This window comes from Atractosteus spatula, chromosome 20 (assembly GCF_055471065.1).
Source record: "Atractosteus spatula isolate fAtrSpa1 chromosome 20, fAtrSpa1.hap1, whole genome shotgun sequence".
NCBI classification, from domain to species: Eukaryota; Metazoa; Chordata; class Actinopteri; order Semionotiformes; family Lepisosteidae; genus Atractosteus; species Atractosteus spatula.
The window spans coordinates 17,101,021-17,127,239 of NC_142725.1; the positions used below are offsets into that span (position 1 = coordinate 17,101,021).

At 46.3% G+C, this 26,219-nt stretch overlaps 1 protein-coding gene across 6 annotated transcripts in view; it reads left to right on the top strand.

The window, feature by feature from the left end:
* rerea (arginine-glutamic acid dipeptide (RE) repeats a) overlaps window positions 1-26,219 on the top strand; it is a 156,202-nt gene that overhangs the window by 33,993 nt on the left and 95,990 nt on the right. For 5 of the 6 annotated variants that reach the window (XM_088937996.1, XM_088938002.1, XM_088937997.1 and 2 more), the window contains one exon: window positions 21,467-21,923. In XM_088937996.1, coding sequence (XP_088794122.1) covers window positions 21,611-21,923 — 313 coding nt within the window. In that variant the 5' untranslated portion in view covers window positions 21,467-21,610. Of the gene's footprint in view, window positions 1-18,232; window positions 18,250-21,466; window positions 21,924-26,219 lie in introns of those variants that run through there. The other variant, XM_088938001.1, reaches the window with a different exon arrangement.

The following is a 26,219-nucleotide window of genomic DNA, read 5'->3' on the forward strand; positions in this document are numbered from 1 at the left end:
GTAAGGATTTAGTGCTCTTCAGCCCAGTGTCTCTGAGCTTTTGTGAGCCAGAAGCTGTGACCTCTGGATTAATGATTCAGATGGGATTAATGTGCTTAATTGGGAGGACACTGGTTTGCTAATTCTGTGCCCCGTTGCCGGTGGAGATAATTGCTTGAACACTGGTGTCTTAAGACTCCTTGAGTATCACCTTTTTTACTTGCCCCTGAAATTCACATGCAGTGTTTCCTGCCTTCTTCTGAAGACCAGCATGTGCAGCCACTGTGAGAACAGGGCGGCCATTTTCAGAGAGGGGGTCAAAGGTCACCCGTGACTGTCGTTAGGGAGCAGGCTTTCCTGTTGTGGAGGTTTCCCTGGAATCTTTCCTGGGACAGCTGTCCCGGCTGAGGGGTAGAGGAGGCTGGCGTGGTTTTCTTGCACTTGGTGCTTTCAGGGTGATGGAATGTGTCTTCCCGGAGGCTGTGGCTTGGCCCGAGGAGTGGTGACTCCCAGGAAGGAGACAGTGGAGTTGGGGAGGGCTGTTTAATTTCGTGACGGCCAGAGTTAATGTGGTTGTTCGTCCCCTGTTTGTGTGGCCTGAGATATCCTCTGAAAGGTCAGCAGCTACGATTGTGGCAAATACCTGTTTGATTCAGCTGTCACATGGTGGAAGTTCAGGCCCCAGTCGGGACGTCATCATGAATCATTGCACGAAAGTGGCAAAAAGTATTGAAATATGAGATATTCACAGATGTTAAAAACCCTTTTTTTTTGTTTAAAGGCATTTCAGTGTTTTTGAACTGGACCCCGGCTCCTTAAAGTCTTGAAACCCTTTTCTCCAGAGCTGTGGAGTGGAGGGTGTTGCTGTGCGGGAGCTCCGGGGGGTGTCATTAAGAAGGTCTCAGCGGATTCAGATATGCGCTGTGTTGTGTGAAATAATGAATGAACCACGCTTAGTTTTTTTTCCCCTCTCTGCTGCCTGTGACTAAATGAGAGAGCTGGTGTGCCTGTGTTTCTCTGTACTGTCTGTGTGGGTGTGTGAACAGACGCATTCTTACAGCACAGGATGATATTTAAAACACCTGACCGAGCTCCCCCCCCCCCAGGCCACCTCCCAGGGAGACTCAACTGCTGTTACTCAGCAGAGGCTTCTGAAAAAATGAGGTGGCAGAAAAACTTGAGCCCCCTTTCAGAAACGAGCGCCCTCAAGCATTAATGCTTTTCACATTTCCCCGAAATCCAACGTTCACAGAACCAAGGGAGAGAAGCCAGATCTGAGGAAGTCCTCGTTTTCCTTAAGACAGGTGTTTTTCTTAAGCGTTGTGTGGCAAATCGCTGGTGTAGTGGCAGCTGAGTGATTGACGGGGCGTGGAAGGAATGTTATTTAATCGGTTCTCGGGGTAGAGTTTTCCGGGATTATACTTGTTTTTTTTTAAAGACCCCCCCCCGCAGAGATGGCTGAAAAGCGATGCTTCAGCGAGTGGCTCAGACCGGGAAGTGGTGCATGCCGGAGCCAGGCTGGAGCCCGTAGGGCCAGCTGTAGCAGTTAATGAATTAGAGGAAGGACAGATGTAATTAATGTCATGCTCATTGCGACTTCCTGTGCTGTTTGTTTGTTGTGGCTGCTGTTGGCGGTGCGGCGATCACTTAACTCGGCCGCTCTGCCACGCTTTCAAGTGCGTTAATCAATAAGTAAAGCACCCCTCCCCCCCCCCCCCCACTCCACCACACCATTTCATTTCTGCACCCCGACCCGTGAATTAGAGCTTGGTAATCGTCTCGGTTTAAACCGGAACGCTGGAATGCAGGCACCCTCCTGAACAGCTGAGCCCGTGCGGAGGCGCTCCCCACACGTGACGAGGGGGGACATCTGGACTCGTTAATTCAACCATCAATTTTCAAATCAGAGGCTCCTCGCAGGCCTGTGTGCCTGATGCCGGTGAGGTAGCGTCGCCTTTGCCCGGGCCCTTCCGCGAGGGCAGCAGACGGGCGCAAAGCGCAACAGAAAGAAAAGTCTTCGCGGCACAACTGCTGGGCTGCAGACGCCAGCTGCTGTGGGGCGGCCCGAGTGAGTCAGACGCACAAATTAGCAAATGAGCGCAGATGCAAAACTCTTCGAATTTCGGTGTTTTAAACTGTAGGATTAAAGTATAAACTCTGGTGGGGGGGGGTAAGGCTTTTCTCATTCCTTGGTTTGTAGATTTATTCAGGCCCGATGTTTAATAATTATACATGTGCTGAACTGATGCACTGTCACATGCCTTAATGATAGCTGTCTGCCGTGTTAAATGCAGAATATGAATGCTTTCTGCTGTAATCGGGTATTTTGATGCCGTAATGTTCATTTGCATCTAACGACTTATAGACAATTTTTTTTACCATATTTATAGATGGTCTAAATAGACCTTATCAATCTTGAAAATCATAGTGTTCTCTTTGTTTTAAGAAGTTTACACAGAGTGACCAAACAAATGTCCTTTGCAGCTCTGCATAGATAAGACGGCGACCCTCTCTGTAGGTAGAGCACAGCACCTTGTCATGCTTTTCTGAAAAACTGTTCCAGATTTTCTCCGTAGAGCCAGATCTTGTATTGCAAGACTGTAGGTTTAACACTTTGAAGCCTTATTGAGCCAAACAATCATTAAAGTCATTTTAACACGTTGCTCTCTGATTGGAATGTGATCTCATTCTTCACATGAATTAGTACTCTGACAGGAGATGCCCAAGGCCTCTCTGGTAGATGGGGACCCCTTTCGAACTGAGAAATTAACAGGCAGAGTAATGTCAATTGCAGTGGCACAGTACAAAGGTTCAAGAGTTGCAGAAATGAAAACGGATCCACTCATCTTCACGGTAATTATCTTGTTGGTAGCGGGAATAATAGACTCATGTTAACAGAAGAAGTTGTTAGTCTTTAGTCAGACCAGCCTGAACATTGCAGGTCTTCACAGTTAAGGAGGAGAGTACTGGTTTTGCATTGAGTAATATGAGTTAACGGATCAGAAGTGAGTAACGCTAGCAGGTGATGAGCTATTAGATGGTGATTTCATGTCATGCAGGCGGTTGTCTGCATGTTGCAGGACTGTAACAAGAAGACAGTTTACAAACGAGAGGAGCCGTTCAACCCCTTTTGTAGTCGATAGCTAATTGATCCCAGGATCTCATCCAGTTTCTTGGAAAGAACCAGGGTATCTAATTCAACATGGTTGGGTACATTATTCCATGCTCCTACCAGCTTTAGGGTAAAGTGCCTTCTGTGCTCAACTTGAACCAGGCACTGTTCACTTCTCTTCAACCAGAAAGTGAGTCACCTGGCCTTTTAAGTACATTTGTGGAAGTTTTACAAAAGAGAAAATGGGTCCAAAGAAGGGCCGTGTTCTAGTAAATTTAAAAGCACCAGTGTGGATAAATAAACCTGAAACTGTTAGAAAGATGAACATTCCTGAAAATGTATAGTTTCTGCACCCTCACCAATCCTTACACAGATCCTGAACTCCTCTGGGATGTCCCATGGGATGTCTCCCTTTTAAAGATGCAACAGCTACCCCCCCTTGAGAAAGCAGAGCTGTGTTCAGCTACCTTGCGCTAATGCAAAATTTACAACCATCTCCTCGACAGCTATTGTTTATCAGAGGCAAACGTGAGGACTCCTCTCACTCTTATATGGAGTACAAAGCAATTAAATTGATAAGCACCTAGAATTTGCCAAGAGTTTTCTTCCATGACAACATGCAGATTTAACTCCATTCTGCCCTAAAAATAAATACTAGGCTTCTTTGGTTTGTCACTCTTTTTCAAGACTGCAGAATGGGGCTAGTTTAGCCCTAATGGTTTTGTATTAAAAAAAGTCCCTGCTTATCAAAGCTGTGTACAGGATTTTAGCCACTGACTGTAGATCACTGGCAGCAGTTGCCCAGTTGTTATTGTTTCCATTCTTGCACAGCTTTCATTAATTCAATTGCTGTTTTTTACACCCTTTGCACTTTAAACCGGTGCACAGCTATAGCATTAGAGAGCTCCATGGAGGAACCCCCCAGATTACTGTAGCTAATTTGCTTCAACAAAGGTGAAAATACAAATGGAGATTCATCGATTTCCTGTGCAAGTCTCATTCCGGACTTTCAGGACTTGCGCTAACCCCACATGAACGAACGCTGAAGTCTAGTTGCATGGTGTGTTTCCTGAGCACCCTTGTTTTTCAGTAATTCTGGCGTTTTTTTTCTTCTCTTCTCACCCTGTTGCTGCAATCTAAGACGGCAGACAGTCGGTAAACGTTTTGTTCTGTGCAGTTTGCTGCTCTGTTTATCAACTGTTTTTCCCCTTCAAAAACAAGCAGAGGCAGCTTGTTTGCAGGTTACGGGAGTATGTTTATTTTTGATCTGCAGTCTGCCTTATCTGTTAACATGTCTCCGGTTTTGAGAATGTGGCAGCTTGGCTCTGTGGACTGAAATGGCTTTGTGTGACTGAAATGAAATGTGACTGGACCCCTTTACAGCTGTGTTAATTGGGAGGGATATAAGAAGGAAGAGAAAAGAGACGGGAGGGGGGAGTCGTGGTGCGTTGCTCTCTCATTCTCAGCCTGTTTTTTCACAGAAGGTGTGTATTGCCACAGTGCGAGCTGCTTGCAAACTAAAAAGTTCAAACGGAGACGAGCTATGGGAAGAGATTTCACAGTTTAGCACTAACCCCGAGAGGAGGAGCTATTTTTTAATAAAGGTCAGAAATAACCAATGTTAAACCACTGAAAGGCGCCCTGCCAACAGCTCTCTTTTCTCCTGCTTTTCTTATCGCCCTGAATGGAGGTGTCCAGGGAGCTGGCCACAAACAGGCCTTTTCTCCTTTACCCAGCAGCAAACTGTTTACAAGATTGCATTTCCAAAACATTTCCAGCTCAAAGCTAGTGCTAATTCGGGCTGTCTTGACATATTCGTCTGTCTTGGCTGATCTCTCGGCAAGCTTACAGAACCTTTCTGTTTCCTGCTGTCTTCTTGTGCTTGCACGCTTACTGTACAGACCCACATGGTGTTGATGTGCCCCGGTAAGCTTGTTAAGGCTTTGCCAGAGTTGTATATTTCTGAAAACAGCCACCACCTGCTAGAGAGCACTGTGGGTAAAATGTACCTTATCAGTACCAGATTTACACCTCACTGCTTGTGGTTTACCTTTTAAGCTGAAGCCTGTCCTTTGATTATTGACGGTGGCATAACCGTTTGCAGCCCCGTTGATACAATCGAATTAGACGCTGTATCCTGAAGCCCACAGAGAGCCTGATCCACTTCATTAGGGGTATTTGTCATGTGGGCCCCACTTCAGCGACCACAAACTGGGCATTTCTTCCGCCATTGTGGTATTGAGATTATTGGGAGGGATAGTCTTGTTAAGGAACCCAAGATGTGCCTCTCTAAAAAAAGGTGTAAAAGCAGGACAGAGAAGTCAAAACACCCTGACTCTGTGTAAATAATATCTGCCTCTGCAGCACAACTGAATGTTTTTTTTCCAAGCGTTCTCTTCTTTTGCTGTGGCTTCTGAATGGAGTCTTTACCTTGTGAAGGTTTTGCCTTTCATCAGGTTTAAACACTTGTATCCTTTACTGTCCAGATGGAGAATTTGCTTTGCGGGCTGGTAAAAGACTTCACAATACGCAATGCATTTAACACAACGTGAACCCACTGACGAATAGGAAACAGGGATGTATGCTGAAAGAAAAAATAATATACAAGTAAAATACACGATCAGTTGTCCAAATGAAGCAGGTTAATAGCTGTGGGAATAGAAGATAACTTAATAACAGGTTCTTCCCAGGCATTATTTTAGGCATCAGTTGCAGGTGTTTGTACTAGAAAGCAGTGATAGGAAGCAGAGTAATATCTGAGCCAGGAGAGCAAGAGCTGTAATCAGGAGAGCAGGGGGAAAAATAGTCCTATCCTAAAAATCTGACAGACTAACAAATCCCCACTGAGATTACTTTTACAAGCAGTCAAAACACACTGTAGGCGCTCAGTTCCCTATTTGAATACCCCCGCCCCCATCCTTCCTCCCTCTCCAACAAATACCCCAGTAATGTGATTTTCCTTCCTGATGGAGCTCCACGAAGAAGAGTTAAAAAAAAAAATGCATTCCTTTGAGAGTCGGTGTTGGAAAAGGATTTCTCCGCAGTCCTGGCTTGTGCTGATTAAATGAACACTTGTAGATAATCCTTCTGAATAAACGTGCCTTTGTTGTAAAAAAAAAAAAGATTTCAGTTTCTGAACGCTTATCACCTCTGCGCGATCCGCCACTGTGCAAGGATAAATATTTAATGATGGGAGGCGGAGAGTGGGGGGGCAGGGAGCTGAAATAGTTATAACAGACTGATGGTGAGAAATGGAACTTCTATTTATACACCATAACGTTCCATAAAGTAATGGATTTAATAGACAGCCCAAGGTTATTAGTGCGTTTGAGATTAGCTGTTCACTTGCTTGCAAGCGTGTCTCTGTGCTCTGAAGAAATGCATGTGTTGAGAAGGCTTTCAGGCTGGTGTGTCATCTTGCTTTTTTTGCTGCCAGCCAAAAGGCTGTCGAGAACGCCAGTCCGGTCCCTTCTGGAGGTTGGCCTTTGAGCCCCCCCCCCCGTCTTCGCTACAGTCATAACGTGACCCGCCGAAACCTAATCCCCCACTCTTTGGGATTAATTCGGAAGTTTTTTTTTCCCGCCTGGCTCAATCTTGATGTCATGAGGCCGTGTCTGTAAAATGAGAACGGATTCATTCGGCTTTTTTGCACCTCTTAAACTCATCTGAGATCTGAAAGTTTTAAAAAAACAAATCCGTGGGGATTGACCTCAAATGGATCTTGAAACAGCACAGGTTTTGGTCAGTGCTGCTGGAGAGGGTGTAATTTCACCCTCTTTATTCATCTTGAAGTTTGCTGAAGGAGTTTCCAGATTCGTGAACATGGGGCTCTCATGTCCAAAGAACGCGGTTCTCAATCTGAGACTTTTTTTTTTAATCGATTATTCAGTACCCCGAGTTGCAGGATGTAGAACATGTTTTGAAGATTCATTCCTGACTCTTGGTGGTAATGATGGAGGTGCTGCCTACTGTACTCCAGCTCTCAGGGTTAAAAATAATGTTGATGATATTGGAAGGAGGGAGGCATAGTGGTGCAGTGGTTACCATTTGCTGCCTCACAGCCAGTGGCCCTGGGTTCAGTTCCAGACCTGGGGTGCTGTCTGTGTGGAGTTGGGGTGCACTCCCCACGTTGAGTTTCCTCCCACAGTCTGAGACATACTGGCAGTTTAATTGGCCCTGGTTGGCGTGTGTCTGTGTGCCCTGCGATGTGCTGGCGTTTTGTTAACTTGCGTTACGTGAGCCTAGGCGTCTCCGAATGTGGAGTGTGCTTAGTCAACTGTAGAGCTCTGAAACTGGCATGCTAGCAGGTTTTAAATCTGTGAAGTATTTGTGTTGCACAGCCTGAAGCAGCAACGTTAATAGTGGGGGCAAATAGTCGACGAAGGGAGAAAGCAAGTGTTGGCGCCTGTTTTCGGATTTGATGTTAATGGGCATTATTGTTCTCCACATTCTCTCAATTACTTGTGCTGAACCTTAGCAGCACCGCGAGACTTTTTTTTTTGCCCCTTCTCTTGTTTCTTTAGCGAGTGCTTCCCAGTTTTACGGCCTGCTGTAAGGAGCCCATGAAACTTCACACAGAGGGCGCAGAAGGTTTTTTTTATCCTGTTTGTTGTTGGTTTAGGTGGCAGTGTGGACAGGGAAGAGTTCAGAGTGCTTCCTGTGAAAATGAGCAAAAAGACGAGTTTTTCCCCAAGTATTTCACGATTCTGCTCTGGGTATTTTACCTGTACCTGTTTCTTACCGATCCATTCTTTCTCTTTCTCCATCTGCACATTGTTTTTTTTTAAATGGACTTGCCACCCTGAAGTGAGTGTTGTAACTGCCTGAGTTTTACCGGACCCAAATGCCTGTTGTACGCCCACTTGACACTTTTCAGAGGTTTTTTTCTTCACATGAACAAGGTCAAATAAGCAGATTGGGCTGCTGAAGCTCAATCCAGATGACTGCGCTGTAATAAAACACCCCGTCTGTGGAGATCAATCTTGTCATGGCGTCCACCTTCAGGACAGCTCTGCAACACTGTAATGCTTTCAGGCTTTGGGCTCAGAGCAGCTCCCACGTGGAAGTCTTAAACTATCTTAAAACAACCTTAAAAATTGAAGTAGGTATTTTTTTGTTTACATTTCCCAAATGTCCAAATGCGGTTGGCTGCATTGTTGTTGCCCTTTAGGAAAACTGGTGCCCCAGTCAGCGTTGAGAAATACCTGCTGCAGGGTTTTCCTCTTGTTTGCTGCAGATGATAAACGTCTTGGCCTTTACTTTATAACGCTGATCAGGAAGGTTTTTAAATAAAAAATATAGGACGTCTTTATACATTTCGTTGTTGACTTTTGCAGCCGTGTTTGTTTTGTAATGACGGCCGTTGAGAGTCGTCCTGAAAATGTATCGCGCTTAGGTTGACATCAGCCCGCCTCTCCGGGGAATGAATCGGTTTAGAATACACATTAAAACAGAAGCTGTTCCTTTCAGGGCTTTAGAGTTAAACAGAGGTCAGATCGCCGACTTACTGCAAGGAGAAAAAGCGGGCATAGTCGCGGACTGCCCTGCGTCTTCACCTAAATTACTGTCAGCGATAATGAACCAGGGAGAGAGCTGTCTTTTTCTGGCCTGATTGCTAACGGCAGGGCTGAGGTTACATTTTGCAGGTCTGCCCAGGTCATCTCGAGTGATCTGTTATTCCAGCAAGGGCAAGTCTCTTTGCATTTGAAAGTGGGAGTCTTGCAGTCCGTGAAAAGCGAGGTTAGAAGGAACTTCAGCCTTTTCTGTATTATCAGTCTTGCTCAGTACTTCTGTATTAAAGGTCTGTCTTGTCTAGCTTGCCTGGTGAGCCCTGAGCTTTGGGCCCAGTTGCTACAGCAGCAGGAATAATTGGTCATTTTTTTTTGTCCTTAAGTATTGCTCAGTTTGTTTCTGTTAGCGAGTTGGCCAGCGAGCAGGCACACAAGTGATTTTTGTGTCCGTCAGTACAGACGAACAGTTTTGCTTTTGAATTTTTTTTGTTAAAGCTGTTTTGTGGTGGCGGACCTTCTGATGTCGGCACTCTGTCGCAGTTACCCTGCCATGGTTAGAATGTCGCAGCGGGTAACTTCGCAGTGTTTGGGTTGCCGACTTCGATTCTGGATTATTGAAGGCTCAGTCTTCTAACCAGGCCATGTGCTCAGCGCACTCGTGTTTCCTCTTTTCTGTGGTGACGATGACCTCTCGCTGACACTGGTTTAGTCTTTAGAGTTCCGTCCTCCCCTAAAATGAGACTGTACACAGGGTGAAAGCAGACCTGAAACCGTTTTGGCCTGTTTAGGTTTTGCAGAGGCCGTTTTCCTGTATCATTAACCATTTGCCATGCAGGCGGGCCTCCCCTCGCGGCCTGTTGGGTCAGAACCTCTCAGCGGTAGTAATACCACAGGTGCTCTCACAATCACTTCTGGTTCTGGTGCCTGAGGTCCAACTTGCCTTGGGGAAACGGGGATCAAACCTGAGTCCGCAGCTTGGGCGCAATGGCACCAAAGTAACAGTTGTCACAACGTTTTTCTGCGAATGGGGAACCTGTGCTGAAGAGCTGCGATTTGGAATCGGCCCTGAAGTAAATTATTTGCTGACTGTCACTGGGATGTTTCTGACCCCACAGAAATGATAAGGCTTGAAATAGTTTTTTTTTTTTCATGTCTTTATGGATGTCAGTGCAAAGATCTCTTCCAATTTATGTCATTTCCCCAACCTAGCGTTTTGCGTCCCTCGTTGTCTCGATTACTGTTATCTAGTGTGAGTTCCCCAGGGTACGTCTTTAATATAAAATGGAAATTGCAGTAATTTAATGCATAATAGCATTTGTTAAAAAAAATACAAGCTTGATGCTGTCTGATGCTTTTATTATTTTTGTTCCATTTCTATCATGTAGCCCACCAGCAGCAAAACTGGAGTCCCCTTCATTCAGATACGAAATATTCATCCAAAAAAGCTGCTTATTCCTGGCACAGGGTGCGACAGCCGATATGAGCAATTGGTTGCTCGTGTTGCACACATGGAGCACAATTTGGGATTTTGTTTTGATCGACTTTTATGGTTTGTGGAAGAGCCAGGGAGGATTCCAGAGAAGACCAGTGAGGTTCCTGTTGCACACCAGCAAGGACTTGGTGTACTGGTCCATCGGGGACCAGGAACGGTCAAGCCTGCACCCGACATCAGGATCCTGACTTCACTCTTGAGCAGACGTGCACAGACAGACCAGTGCTGTCAGACTGGAAACAGTAACTGATCTAGATGTCAGGCTGGAAACGGGTTTTTCTGCTGCATTGAAATGATTTGAAAGGTCAGAGATCCCAAAGGTCACAAAATGTGAAACGTCTCCCTTCATTTCCCTCTTACTAACTCAGTTCTGCGTTGTTGTCTTTGAGTACTGTAGATAAGGTCTATTTCAGTCAAAGTTTTAATGGTTAAATGACATTGGTAAACTGGCACAATATATAAATATTGGCCTGGTAAAAGACTGCATTATGTTGACCATTACCAATTTGTGCATTTTTTTTCTCAAGTTAAATCAGGTATGACGAGTGTTCCTGCAACAGCATACCTGGTATTAGGTACGTTACCAAGTCTCAAGTCTGATTCCTCCTGCTTTCCACGACTGGGGGTGATCCTGTATGGCCCCAGACAGAGTCAGAACACTGGTGGCTGTTTGAGCCCTGTCAGCCTCCCAGCTCAAAATACGGTTTCGATGAAGTAGGGGTTCTCGGTGGAGAATTTCAGGGATATTTTCAGTTCTGAAAATACCACCTCACTTTTTATATATACTGTGTAAACATAGAGTGAGGGCCTTGTTGTTAACTTTTATTTGACCATGCTGTGGTTCACAAAAATACATAGTCCTATAAGTCCTATAAGACTCTTGAGTTACTTATTTTTGATGTAATTGCAGTGCTGCTGTTTTATAAATGGCTCTTTCATTAGCCTGATATTAATATCAAGACTGTCCCTCCCCCCCAACTAAAAATGGACCTTTTCACAGCCGAGGGATGTGCACTGTATGTATGCATCACGTGCATGTTAACATGTATACTTTTCCTTTTGCCTTAGGGTCCTCGTTTAACTTGTTAGTGTTGCCCTGCATTACACTTTATTTTCTAGGCGCAATGCCTTGGCTGTCAAAGCAGAGCACATACAGAATACCCCCCACGAGACTGTACAAGAAAGCATGAGCTTAGAAGAAGAGGCTTCTTTTAGTCTGTCGACAAATAGGCGGGGCATGTGCTGGTCTGGCTGTTTGGGTTTAGAACCTTCTTCTCCAGGCGACACGCTCGGGATGTCCAGACGGCCTCTGACTCGCGTGTGATCTGCTTCAACTGGGGGATTTTCCTGCTGTGTGACGCAGATAGAAATGACCGTTAATGGGGATCTGAACTGTCTGTATCCTGGACTTGGATAAATATATTTTGGGGCTTGAGACAGCGTTCCCCTGTGACCACTGTCTCAGACCACCAGGCAGTTGTAACATCTAAAAATATTCTGGTTAAAGATTCATCACATCTGTCCACTGTGCCCCGACTGCAGCCCTGAGATGCTGGCACTCTTTCGTTAAACCAGGGTGAACTAGACTGATATAGTTAGAGGTGTTTTCCATGGCCCAGACATGCAGTTGTTTCTGCTGACCAAAGTTATTAATGACTTGATTTCAAACCAAGTGCAAATCATATAAACACCCAGTTTATATGCATGTTGGGATAAAACTGACATGGTTTGACATAGAGAAGGAGAGACATTGTCTCTCAGCTCAAGACCTTGAAATCCATTTGGTGTTTATTTGCATTGCTTTGGGGGGTGGCGTTTGCTTGTGATGAAGCTGCTTTGTCCCAGTACTGTAATCAGTAATCCTGTGATGTCTGGTTTCCCTGGGCACCTCCTTGCTGTGAGAGAGAGAGAGAGTGGGGACAGTGAGTGTCCTCCTTGCGTGAGCGTAGAGTTGTGTTCCATCTCTGAGCGCGCGCAAAGTATGGGGCAGGACTGCTCTTGTTTGCTTGAAATGAAAAATACAGAATTTGAAAGGGAGGGCGGCGTGTTTTGCAGAAAGTGTGGTTTACCAGTGTGCGTGAAGAAGGCGGGGCAGAGAAGGGATTTGTGCCTCTGTCCGTTGGTCTGGGCACCCAGTCCGTTTCCTCCTGAGACTGGCACAGGCTCCGAGATGCCTGGGCTTTCCATGTCCGTGTTTGACAGACTGCGGTGCTGAGAGGGAGGTGGTTATATGGTTCAATATCCAAGTGCAGGGGTTGTGCTTCCTAAAGCCAGTTTTTGTCATGTTTAACACAAGGTATTTATAGGGCTGCTTTCTGTCGATGCAGTGAGGGATGTGATATGTAATCTAATATATTACAGTTGTTAGGCATTATGAAATTATGAAAAATATGCAGCCTGTGTTTGCTCTAGGCAGCATACTGTATCAGTCAGGGATCAAGTCTCCATTTCACACATGAAGGAGCAGAGTTAATCTCCTGATTGCAACAGCGCTACTGTACACTGCTTAAAAACTTGGACCTGAATTTAGATAACATAAGCCTCCCTTTGTCCTGACCTCCTTTTTTAAAAATAATGGTAGCAAACGTCAGCGTCTTCAGGTGATGCTTGATTAAAAAGCACATTTTCAGGGTAAGTTTTTTTTTTAAGTCATCTGTCTGTTTTTCCTGGTGTTTTGGCTCGGCGAGCTACAGGGAAGAGTCAGTAACAGGGAAGTGTGTGTTTTATGAGCAATCCAGAGAGCACAGGGATCTTCGACTCCTAGTCCCTACATCTGTTTCATTACCAGCGGCTCTTTCCTGTTCTTTTGTAGGATAGGCATTTGTCTGAGGCTATAACTGGAGCCAGTGATTGCGTAGGCTGTTTACAAAGACCATTCCACTTTTCAAGAGGTTCTTCTGGACTGGTGTGAGCGAGGAGGGTCGGTAATGGTGCCAGCATCTAGGGCTGCAACACCGGGGGAGGTGCAAAACGAAATGAATGAAAAACGGACAGTGGCACAGTTCCTGAGCTTTTGCCCTGTGCGCGTCTGTTTTTGTTACATTAATGGCTGGAAAGCAGTCTAATTTATTAAACAAAAGCGCAGCGAAAACACAGTGTTACAGGGAGTGTTTTCCACCGAGCTTGAGGCTCCTGAAAGACAGTTGCTCAGTGAACTGTAGGAGAGACGGCCGTTTCAGAAACAAAGCCCTTGCCTAATTAGAGGTAACACCATCTAGGGTGGAGGTGCTTTTGGCAGAGCCACAGTGGCTTTTTGAATGCAGGGCTTGTTCCAGGACCATCTGCTAGGAGATGCTGAGTAAAAGGCCACCAGATAACTGTAAATAATTTAGTCGGCAAATGTTTATATGCGCTGACCTAATGGCTTTGCTGCTCGTGTTTCCTCTCAGCCAGGGTTTGAGGGCAAATGAGGTATGATGTTATGGAACAAGACGAAAAGAGGAGCAGAAAATGAAAATGGATGGGTTCCTCTGGGACTTGCTGTTTGCTGTAATACAGAATACCCGTTTATTTTCCTTCCCCCCCCCCATCTTTCAGAATTATAATGGCCGTGCGGGGAGTTCAGCACTCTTTCTGAGCTCATGAGCATTGCAGACCACCAGAGACTCCAGTGCTGGAGCTTCCGTTTTTCAATGCCAATCTCCAAAGCAGGTTGGAAGAGGAGTTGAGTTTGGACTAGCCTTTAAAGAATAAGTTGATGTTCAGTTTCTCCTCACCTGCTAGTATACATGTGACTGCCCCAACTCTGTTGGATTGCATACACTCCAGCAAACTTGATTTCACATTGTATTCGTCATGAAACTGATGGGCCTGACTGAGGTTCATTGCGAAATTCGCTGGGCTTTAAGGCTCTTTTTTGTTGAGCTGTTACATGCACTGCTGTCTGTCTGGAAGTTCATTCTCATGTCGTCGTGTTATGTTTAGAGAGATTAATTACGTTGCTAGCCGAAATGGAAGGGGCAGTTTTCTTGTGTGTTTTTTTTTTCTTGCCATACGTTAATAGAACGTGAAGGGGCAACGTTGCTAGATACATGCACTAGACATACGTGCCTGAAAAGATTTCCAAAAATGCTTTCAGGGGTGGGGTGATTGAAAACACGTGTCTGTTGAGAAGGCTGGAGCGAGTGCTGTGGATCACACGGTAAATCGCCATTTTCTTTCGTACATATAGGAGGGGAGCTGGAGCTGAGGCCGATGTTATTTGGGAACACGCGCGAATCCCCAAGTTAATGATTTTTAACAGCGGCTTAGAAATTCCCTTGCATTCTAGATAATAGGTCTCCACAGGGAGTCATTAAAGAGCTGCAATTATTTCAATTTACTTTCTATATCTGGTCTGTTTTTTTTTTTAAATATCTGGACTCGTGTTCTTTTTTTTTTTTTGCTTTGCTTTGCAGGTTGATCAGTTTTAAAAAGGGCGGTGCTTCTGTCTGTGTGCCCTGAGGGGCTGGTGAGTGCTGAAAGGTGCAGTAAAACGGGTGCAGTGGTAATTAGACCCTGGGTCCCGGAATCCAGGTTCTGCTCCACGGACTTCCATACTTGTACCCAGTGGGGTGCGAGCTGCGGTGCATGTGGAAGGCTCGCCGTGTGATGACACTGTCAGGAGCCGTTTGGAAATGCAGCTCTTTTCAGCTGTTACTTTTCAGCTCTTTACATTTTAGGCAACTGTACCTGTGGCAGTTTTATATGTGGGGAGGTGGCGTTTGCACTCAGTAAGAAGTCCCCAAGGCTTTTTAAAACTAGGCGTGTGTCGTGCGGCCTTGTTCAAGGTGTTGCAATGTGATGTTATTGTGTTGCGTGTCTCATGTTGGCTTGGGAACAGGCAGTGTTCAGAGTCCAGATTCTGTGGCACAGCTGCGGTGCATGAGGTGATTGTGAGGCTTCTGCACTCAAAGCAAAGGGATGTAATACAGCAGGTTCAGTTTTCACACATGCATGGAGTATCTAGAAAGAGATTGGTATATGTGCGAGCTAAGATTTTACAGCATATTCTGTTTTCTGTTTGTGGTGAGAAGATGGCTGTTTTTTTCTCTCTTTAGTACTCGTGCAACACGAGTGGGGCAGATTGTGCTTCAGTGTGGCCTCATGTGAAGCATGTGGAAGTTGAAACGCTGAGAGTGTGATTATCCTGGAGTGTGAAAGAGCCCTTCATTTCAGCTGTTTAAGGCTGAGGGGGAGACTAAATGTTTGCTGTCCTGAAGCCATTTGAAATTTGTTTACCATCACCTGAAAGTCCAGTATCCTTTTAAAATGTTTTTATTTCAGATTTTACATTGAGCTGAGGTGTACCTGTAGTGTTCTGTAATGCCAGCTTGGCCCACGTTATCAGGAATGGAAGTGGTTTCAGACTCATTGGCCTATACTGCTTGTGCTTAGTCATACCTTCCTGATTTACATGTGTTTATACGTCCGTGCAGAAATCCCCTGATCCCTCAGAGCAGTGACACTGTAATACAGTCAGCAGCAGTACTGGGCCAGCTGGTTGCTTGTTTTAAACTTAAACACATGGAATTATAATACGTACAGCAACCCGTGTTTATCCTTTTAAGTTTTTCGTGGTCTTCTCCAGTGAGAGATGGAGGAAATAGTTTTTGAACTCTTTGCGGATGTTGCTTGCTTTAGTCTTTAGAGCACCATTTGGGAAGAGAAGCTTTGTGAAGCACCACACAGTAGTGGACTCGGTTCATCGCTACCCAAGTCTGCTTCGACACATTGTATGGCATTGTTTAGCTGGCTGGCAAATTATTTGTTCAGGAGTCTTAAACATGACTTTTGCAAAGTTGTCTTAAGAGACTTTTTTTTAGTGAATTCAACAGCTGTTGCAGACAAGTGTTTCTGCCCTTAGGTTATGAAGTAATGCAGGAGTGATGTAAAAAAAATTAGCTAAGTGCTTAGTGATTCATTGTTGCACAAAATACTGTTCTTGGTGCGCGTGTCGAGTGCTGAGTCTTTACAAGGAATTATGCAATGTTTCTTCATGTGCAGACTGCGTTCCTGGCTTAAATCTGAGGGCTAGATGGTTTTCACAAGAGGTACTGTCGCCGTGCTAGATGTTAACGTGGAGGCTTGTAGTGGAGCTCCCAGTTTTTTTTTTTAATTGCCAGGGTATTTGTGCGTCGGGCAGCTCTCAAGAGTTAGACCGCATTCGTTCGCTAAGCGTTTCAAACTTCTTACTCCCAAGTTCATAAATCAATATGTAGGAGTCACTGAGTAATGTGAGCTGTATTCACGAGCAGACAAAAGACTAAACCTTCAACAGATGTGAAGGAAGGCAGTCCTGTATGACAAGGGTTTGGTGACTGGTTTTTCCCTGCAGAGCTGGACTGACCTCTGGTGACCCTAACCTACATCCAGCAAGGACCAGCTTGGTCCAGACATGGCCTCTGAGCAAACACCAGCATAGAAAGACCTACCAAAGCACTGAGGTGGATGGAATGATGTTTGAAAGTGATTGCTTGTGGGGCCAGTGCTTTTGGACTCATTACAAGAGCTGGGAGCCTGTGCTTCCTGTGTGGACCTGCAGTGGGCCCGTGTGGGAGGTGCTGTACTGTGCCCAGCTGTTCAACTGGACACCAGGCTCACCGGTCACGCTGTGAGGGAGAAGCCCTGTGTTGTCAGTGCACGGAACAGTACAGAAAGTGGGACTGGAGCCGGTCCTAGTGAGGCAGGCATCTGCGTTCTGAAACGCTGTTCTGGAACCAGCTTAGTTTAAAAAAAGAATACATTCCTTCTCCAGCAGTGCCCCTTGCTTTGCCTTTGTGAAATGTACGATGAAATGCGAGTTGACGTAATGGGTTTGGCTTTGTGTCAGGTTCTTGGAGTTCAGTCCCTGTAACAGTCCCAAGAAAGAGGGGAAGATTAGCCTCATTCTGCTTTTAATCAATTTGGAGTATTTCGGCACTCTGGAGCTCTTCTGGAAAGCCAGTGCAAGTGTGTGTGCGCCAGTCATATATTTTCTCACTTAATAACTCGGATTAAAAATCATTTCTAGCATCTGCGATCGCAAAAATTGACATTTTATCATTCTCAGTTTGAGGTTTTCGCAGCTCTTACACTTAGTTTTTCCGTCTTGGCACGGCCTGGTGTTGTTTTTCTCTCTCGGTGAACCGCATTTTTGACTTGATAGAGAAACAGCATCAGGCTTGTGTGCGGGTTCTTTCTTTTTTATTTACACGGCTGCACGTGGTAGAAAAGGGTACTTGTATATCGCCTTTCTTATCTGAAAAGAGTGCGCTTGAATAAAATCTCGTGAGCATTTGCGTTTGATCAAAAATTAAAGAGTGAAAACCGAGGGGTGTCTCTTCTCTGAAATCGGAGAGGTTTATCACCAACCCTTGATCCTCTGTGTGGGCCTGTGTGCTGTACCAGCACCTCCTGGAACTGAAGCGTACTGTGTGGAGTGACGCTTTGCAGAATGGTTTCATTGTCAGCAACACTGTTTTTGCGTGCTGACATCTGAAGATAAGCGAGTTTGCCTGATAAAAAGGGCCAGGCTGCTAGATGCAGGGCACAACAACAGGGTTATGGTTTCCTGTTGCTGTTTGGTCATGGTCAAAATCCGCCCCGCTCCTCTCAAAACCCACAGAGTGGTGAACAGCCCCAGCTGGGGAGTTTTAAGGACTAGGGAGAGGAGAAATGTCCCAGACGGATAGGGGCTTGCCTCTTGCCGCTGAAATGTTAGTCACCCTCCTCGCTCTTATCACGCGGACCAAAGTCTGCACAGACGTGTACAGCGTTTCACCCCCCCCCCCCCCACTCGTGAACACTTCGAAAGCAGAGAAATGATCTCCAGCGCATGAAAATGGAGTGTTAGTTGGTGTTACGACGGTGTCAGATTGCGCTGTTTTGCAAAGATGTGGCATCGTGACTGGAAGTATTGTTGGGGAAAAATGTTGGAGATCGGCTTTCGTCCGCCCACTGACTGTACTTTCGCCAGGCCCTGTTCGCCGTTGGGGAGACGGCTGATAAGCGCTCCTCTGTACTGTAATTAGGCGAGTTGTTTATTCCACGTCTGCTCAAGTAGTGCGCTGTAAACGGGCCCTCATGTGCTGTGGTCACCTGACTGCACGCCCGCTGTGCAAACGGCTCTCTCCGAAGTACGAAACTCATGAACGTCCGCCTGAGCTGTGAGAGCAGTGGACAGTGACTTCATCGTGGTGAATATAAAACTGAATCATTCTACTGTGGTTTATTATTTTCTAGGCTCCCTTTCTGTTCTTCTCGAAACAGTGCCCGACTTGTGCCAAATGTAACACGTTGAATGTTGTACAAAGCCCCAGTGTTCGGGTTTTATATTGTTTGCATCTGTGTGTCCTTCCAAATTTTTCGGTCAAGTCTCCCCCCACCCCCCAATATTTTTACTAGGTTTCATTTTGGGACTTGTAAATTCCTGTTTCAGCCACTGGATATAGATATGGCTCTTTATAACACGGAGAAAGCCCTATTTCAGGCCTCTTAATGGAAGGCAAACCTCGAGTAGGTTCAGGAATCTGTCTCTAAGCTCTTTGCTCACACCTTTTGATTTTAGTGAGTAAGGATTGTGACTGGTAAAGTTAGGCACTGGCCTTTGAATACCCAGGAGCTTTTCGTTTGGGTGTTTTTTTTTGCCTTAAGACAGCTGGCCTCTTTCTCAAAGAAGAGGTGTATAGGGGTTTGTCCTGAACAGAGGTTCTACAAAAGCTGCAATAAGTAATCGGCGCCAACAGCATAAGCTAGAGGTGTTAAGTGTGACCAATCCTTTTGAAGACGGGAACAAACAACCAAGGCATTTGAATCAATTTCCAGGACTTTTCCTGCAAGGAGGCATGACTGAGTGGTGTTGAATGCTCCATTTATTCCTGCCTTGCCCTCCCCCAGCCCTCTACAGCTCCTGTCCTGGAAAGAAAGAAATACAAATTGCTTTATTTGGTGTGTGCTGCATTTGCATTTGATACAGCCCCGTTAGTACTGGTTTGATCGGGGGCAAACCAGATTTTTTGCTGGGGCAGTAGGCAGTGTCCTCCCCCACACCAGAAGTCACAAATCGATAACCCGATAGGCTGACATGGGGCATACAGTAATGTAGGAAGTGCCGTCCTTCTCATGAGATTTCAGGACGTCTGATGAACTAATTAGTCATTAAAAATTGCAGAGCGCTGTTCATAAAAGTAGGAGTGTTAATCTAGAGTGCCCTGGCGAAGTTTGTAACTCGTTGGGTTTGTACAGCCTGGCCTCCCCAAAGTTTCCCCCTCTAAAAATCGAGTGCTGGAGCGGTTTCCCGCTCCTCCCCCAGATCTGCTCTGTAGTGGAGCTGCTGGTGCAGAATGGCTGCTGTGTTACCTGTGTAGGGGGCAGCACTCTGGGATGATCTGGGGTGTAAATGCTTTTAAAACTGCAGGCAGTCGGTGGGAGGAGGCGGCGGCTTTGGTCCAGAGTCATTCATACAGCTGAAGGCAAGTATTCACATCCACTCTCTGCAGTGCGGCTATTTACAAAACTTGGCAAGTAAAAAAAAAAGAAACTATACTTATTTGAATGTTTCACTTCTCCCGTGTTAACACACTGGCCATTTGTTCCAGGAAGCGAGTGTCAAGTTTAATTATCGAAAAATAAGTGTCAGTGCTGATTTGTAACAGTGCTTCTTAGAGCAGTGCTGCAGCTTTCGGAGAGCCATGCTGTGAGTGGGCACTGGGATGCTTGTTCCCAGCTGGCAGGCAGTTGTCACCCGGCTGTTTGGTCTGGAGGTACCAATTGGGTCCAGACTTCCCGCATTATCGCCAACAGTCACTTTATATTGTATTTTGTGATCAGCTGTATCAGATGTTGCGGGGCTCGTGTGTTTATCAAGCTTTCAGCCAGGAGCTCAGCGCCCTGCCATCGGCCCGATCTGTTTTTGGCCTGTTACAGGACTTGGGATAGGCTTTTTTTTTTGTCTCGTCCTGCATGAGCAGCAACGAACGTGCAAGAAAAGTCCTGCTGGGCGCCTGGGTAACTTATCATTAGGTGATTAATATTGGTTGACCTGCAGAGCTGTAATCAGGGGGTATTATTTGTATTATGTATGACGACAGAAGCAGCTGCTCTCCACACTGGAGATGACAGGCTGCCAGTGAGTAATGTTATTGCCATGGCTGCCAAGAAGCACTTTGAGCATGTTTTTCAAACGCTTGTCTTCTCGTGCCTCTGTCCCTTTCTTCTTTCTGGCCCCCCGTTTTCTAAATCCGTCTCCATAAACATCCGAGGTGATTGCTGGGTTTGGTCTCGCACAAGCGCTGTAATCACAGGTGTGGTTTGCCTTGCGCAAAGAAATGAAGACTGGCATCCGGTCGGCCCCTCCTAACCTCATTTGTACTTCTTCAGCTCTGAGATGGATGGGGCATTCCTAATGAACGAGAGACGCAAGCCAGGGTTCAATAGTAGGGTGCTGCTTTATAAAAATAGATTCGGGCTCTGGTTTTTGAACCTAATTTTGTGAGGCCTTGTGTGCGGAAAATGGCTGCTTTAACATGATTTTTAGATCCTTTCGGTAATATGAAAGCTTGCACTGAAAATTGACCTCAAAGAGCAGAGCTCTGGGGGATCTGCTTCCTCATATTACGGCAGAGAGATGTACCTGCCTTAATTGTTACAGAGTCCACTGAGGCTCCTTCTCAGCACAGGATGTAATCTCTCCATTCCAGATGAATTCCAAAGCCCAGCAACTCGCTCCGTCTCAAGCATTTTAATTTGCTGTGTCGTGGTTGTTGTAGGGCGACTGTCTTGTAGGCATTGCTGGGCTTCGTGTTTTATTTCGCTTGAGGGGGGGAGAGGGGAAAATGAAGCTCCGAGACGAGGAAAAACTTTTGATCGAGATCACGAGCAAGCCGGCTCCAGTATGTGTAAACTCCCGAAACGGCGGGAGTCTCGCTTGGCTCCCATGTAGGGAACGTTTCGGTGTGTGTGTGCCAGGGATTTGCAAACGGGGCTTGGAGTTGGCATTTTTTTTTTTTTTAGTTGTGGAAACATATATAGAAATGCAAAGGAACAGGTAAAGAACACACCCAAAGAAGGCTCCACAGCTGAAACGTAGTTTCTTCTCAGTAGGGAATAAACCTTTACTTGTTACCTTTGCAGCTGACGCAGCTCCCTACTTGATGTATAGAGATGTCCAGCTCAAAAAAAACTGAACTGAGAAGCTACGCGTGTTGTGTTATGGTTTTCCAGTAGTCCTGGTTTTCGGTGCGTCACGGAGCCCTAGACGCTCCTTCCTGCATGCGATGATCTTTTCCTCCGGCCCTGTTTCCCCCCCCCCATCTCCACTTGTCCGCGATGGAGGATCGTGCTCATGTGGTCCAGACGAGAGTGGTTTTTACTGGTTTTAACCCGCTTGTTTCTCTGTCCCTCTTCCTGCTACAGCTCTTCTGAAACACTGGGGTTGTTGGTGTGGCTGAATTTTTCCTGGATCTGAGTGGTAAATTCAGAAGACTGAAGCCCAGGCTCACTGTCTACCTTTCACGGAGGCCCAGCCGTGAGAGGACGGAGGAAGGCACGTGGCGAATCATGACGGCCGACAAGGAGAAGGAGAAGGACAGGGACCGGGACAGGGACAGGGACCGGGACAAGAGGGACAAGGCGCGGGAGAACGAGAGCTCCCGGCCGCGCCGCAGCTGCACGCTGGAGGGCGGCGCCAGGAACTACGCCGAGAGCGACCACAGCGACGACGAGGACAACGACAACGCCAGCGCCACCACCGAGGAGTCCACCAAGAAGAGCAAGAAGAAGCCGCCCAAGAAGAAGTCCCAGTACGAGCGCACGGAGAACGGAGAGATCACCTCCTTCATCACAGAGGACGACGTCGTCTACAGGCCTGGCGGTAAGCGCTGTTCTGCCTCCGGGGGCTCGGAGCCCGAGCAGTCTTGAATGATCCCTAAAGCGTCTTTCCAAACCCAGTGAGGCTGTACGTAGCGGTAAAGAAAAGACAATAAGGAAAAAAAAATAGCAGGAGCATACAGGTTCGTTCAAACAGGTCATGTCACAAGGAGTGGGCTTTGATTTAAGATTTGAAGAGTCTGAGAATTTGCCTTTCGTGCAGTCTTGAGAGAAGGTCTGTCTTCAAGGTACAGTGAGTAAAGGACCAGCCTCAGCTTACTGGAGCCCACGAGAGGGAGTTTTAGCATCGAGGAGTTCAGAGGTGTACGATGGTGAGGTGGGTTAGAGTTTACAGAAGCCAGGTATTGGAAATGAGAAATGGGAACCTGAGACTGAGATGCATCAGGCATGTATGGCAACATCATGTTAAAATGTAGCAAAGAAGCAGCTAGTTTCTTGACCTGTTGCAAAAGTGTGAGCTATGTATTATTAGCCAAGCAGGTTCATGATAAACGGACTTGCCTCCATGCCAAAAAAAAAAATCACATGGCTCTTTCTGTATAGATAATTGTAGGAAATTGCATGAGCCCTGACACAGCAAGGCCCATATAGATATAGGAGGGAGATCGTTCTCCAGAGGACTAGTTTTTGCCCTAATAGGTCTGCCAGTTGCAAGACACTGATGCAGGTGGTGGACCTGGTGAGACTAACACCATAGATTCAGCCTTCCTGGTGGGTCCTGCCCAGTCCTACCCATCGGTCTTGGATGCAAAATCGACCTGTAGTGTGATTTTCAGTTGTGATCATTGCAACAAATGCCATGTGGTCACAGCCTGCCAGTCTGCAGCAGCTGTTGTGGCTGAATCATAATGTTGTTAGTTGTAAGGGCAGAGATTTGAGCTGTCAAGTCAGATCCACTGTGAAGAAAAATGTAAATGGCCTTCAGTTACTTGAGTTTTATTTTAAATATAATAGGTTACATTTGAAAAGATTATAACCTTAATGCTAATAAAGACAGAACAGACATAATGCATGCCTGGTGCCGTGTGTTTGTTCCAGGTACAGATTGAGATGAAACAGGAGCATAACCTTTCTGAAACCATAATGTAGGCTTGTTTCCACTGGGCTTTTTTTTAATATATAAAATGATTTTATATCAGACTTGGAAAATGTCAACACTTAAAAACAAAGACTGTACTTAGCCCTGTTGCCTTCTGTGAAGTTACAGACTGTGCTATTGAAACTAAATCTTTTGTCGTGTCTTTCATTTATCTTCCAGGAATTTAAAGGTCAAGTAGAAGCTCAGTTGTAGTTCTTCCTTATTCAATCTTAAGACCATGTGAGGATAGCAGTGTTGCTGGCTTCGTCATCGTGCAGAATTACTTTTTCCCTTGTTTAAAACCAAGTCTGACTGTGCATTTCAGAGGGAAGTGGTTATGGGGAAGTATGCAGAGGAATTGCAAAGCCAGGTGTCTTGTCAGATTTGATAAAGTGCTCTCTCTGTAGGTATCGGAAGTCCTTTGAAAAAGGCTATCCTTCTGCACCGTGCTTGACAAGGGTCTAATTCCTGCCAAAGTTTATGTTCCTTAAAAAACAATTGACTGTTTTTTCTTTCTCTGGTTGGGTTTTTTTTATTTTTAAATGACTGAGACTGAGTCTCCTGATAAAACAGCAAGTGGCACTCCTTGTCCATGAGCAGGCTCTCAAGAGTGCCAGTTCCATGCCAGTTCTGAATTGTTACATGTGCTCAGTTAGCTGGCAGTGTTAGACGTTAATCAGTATAAATAGGCTCTCCTGGTAGGCCAGTCTAGTGAAAGCAAGGGCTTCCACCCAGGTGTGGCCCATGCTTTAATCCAGCAGATAGCTTCCCAGCGTGCTTCGGGGCGCGCAGACGTGCTGGACAGGCCTGGTTGCGTGTAATGATGACCAGCATGTTGTGAAGAGGTGACTTGAAAGTGGGGTGATTATTGGGGTATTTTTGGCAAGGGCTTCAGTGGCCTAGACAGCTCACGCCTTTAAATGGTTTACGTGCTGCGGTCTGTAAGGCGATGCCGGCGTGAAACTCTTTGAGAGAGACGGTTTTTGTCTAATGAAATAAAACAAAAACCTGATATTTTGTCTAGTGATACTGTGTGAGCTGCCCCCCCCCCCCCACCCCTTGTTGGTAGGGAGTGGTGTGCTGAGGTATGACGAACATGCGAGGATTTCTGAAGATTATGGCACAGAATCTGGATTTGCACACAGATTCTCAGAGTAGCTGCTTATCTGTTGATCCTTTGAGGTGGGTGCAGTCTTTTTCGGCCGCTCAGCATGCCTTGATTTAAAGACGTGCCTGAATAGATACTGCTCCTCATTTCTCTGAAATGCAGTGCTGTGCAGGAATACAGCCAGTGTTGGGCATTGGCTCGGTGGACAAAGTTCACCAGCTACCTAAATTGAAACTTTAAATGCTGTGTTCTCCTGTCCTGCTGCTCAATAGCTGTGTAAGATATTCCCTCCAAAGAGGCAGTTTATAGATTAGGAGAAGAGATTCTAAACATGCAACCAGGGAAAATAATTTACTGGGCTCCAGCACACATTAAACAGCTTTTCCTGTTTGTATCTGAAGCCCACTGCTCACTCTGCACAGCTGCCATGTGATGCTTTGCTCTGTGCTATTTGAGCAGACCTTCCCATCATGCACCGCTCCTCTCCAGTCTGATACGGCTTTAGCGCTTTTTTGTTCTTCTTTTTCAGGGTATAAACAATGCGAAACTTGCTACATCAAATCCCATTTTCTGCTTTAGCCCCCTTCCCCCTGTCCTTAGAACCATCTGCAAGAAACAAGACACCCTCCCCCCCCCCCCCCTTCCTCTTCCTTAAAACCAATCACCACCGGTCGACCTAACAGCTTCAGCGTTTCAAATCTGTGTTTATAAGAAGTTGGACTCTTCTAAAATTCTGATTTGGCCATTAGCTTCAATGTGTCTAACACGCATCCCTTCTAGGCAAATATCGTCATGGAGTCTGGAGTCTGGTCTGGGCTACTCTGCTTTTAAATTCTGCACTCGTTTTACCCAAAGGGCTTGACTTTCTTTTCTAACACTCTCTCCGGCAGCCTGAGCAGCTGTTACCTACTTATTCCGCTCACTGGGACCTGCCTTCTGGCATTGCTGAGGACCGGGGCTCTTGCTAGGCTCTCTCCACGTTTCCTTCAGACCCCAGCTGAAACGTTACCGTTCGGCAGCCTCGCCTCTTTCGCTGAAAAGGCAAAATGAAGAAGTCGGGATCGTAAACTGGACGAGGCTTCAAAGTGTCCACCCAACACGAGCGCACGGAGCAGGTGAACGCTTCCGTTCACCTCCTGGGCGCCACGACTCGGAGTCAGTCAGAGCGATGGTCCTTTGTGGGCACCTGACGCAAATTTCCACTGAACTGCAGAGATCCCGGGAATCACACGATCGAATTAGCAGTCTTGTCAACCAAAACAGTTTTTGGGGCTCCTCCCTTCTTTCCCCTGAATACACACGCAGTCATTGCTTCATCTCTGCTTTCGCAGTAAGTGAAAAAGACCAAGGTGTCAGGCGGAGCCTTGGCGTCAACGGTGTTAAAGGCTTGTTCCTTTTGCTCAGGTTTTTGGTGTACTGGGGAGGAGGGGGATGGGAGAACTTTTTCCCCAAAGTTCTAAGAAACCTTTAACCCCGAGCAGTGAGAGAGATGAGGTTGGAGTGGTTATGCTCATTGCATTTGAGCGCAGAGATCAGGGAAGAACCGCAGACGCTTCGGGTCTCCTGATCTGTGTGATCACGGGACTCTGCATTTTTCAGATCAGCCGGGGTTCTTGCGACTCTGCGGTCAGAGAGCAAAATGTTCTCGCATGCTTGGCGTTGTTTGAATGTCTCCGTTTTTTTTCTTATGGCTTGTAAGTGGATTTCCAAGTTTGAATGACAGCAAGTTCATTAGCTGGTGAGGCCTCTCCGTGTGAGGATATGGGATTCTGCCATTCCCTGGGTACAAGCCAGCTACCCCAGTGAGCCACTCCCCTGAGTTTCCCAGCCCAGTTTGTATGGTGGGGTGGGATCAGATTTCCAAGCTGTACGTTTTAAAAGAAACCTGCAAAGGTCAAAAACAAACTTCCTTTGGCTTGGGAAGAGCACATGGAGCGATCTGGACCCACAGGCGGTGCTGGGCTGTTCTGTAGCTCTGCTCTACCTGCTGCAGGCAGCCCATTGAGCGAAGTGGCTCAGCCTTTTGTGCTGCCATCAGCACCAGGGGAGCCGCACGCGTTCTGGGGGTTGCTGTGGGAACTGGGCCTTCGTTA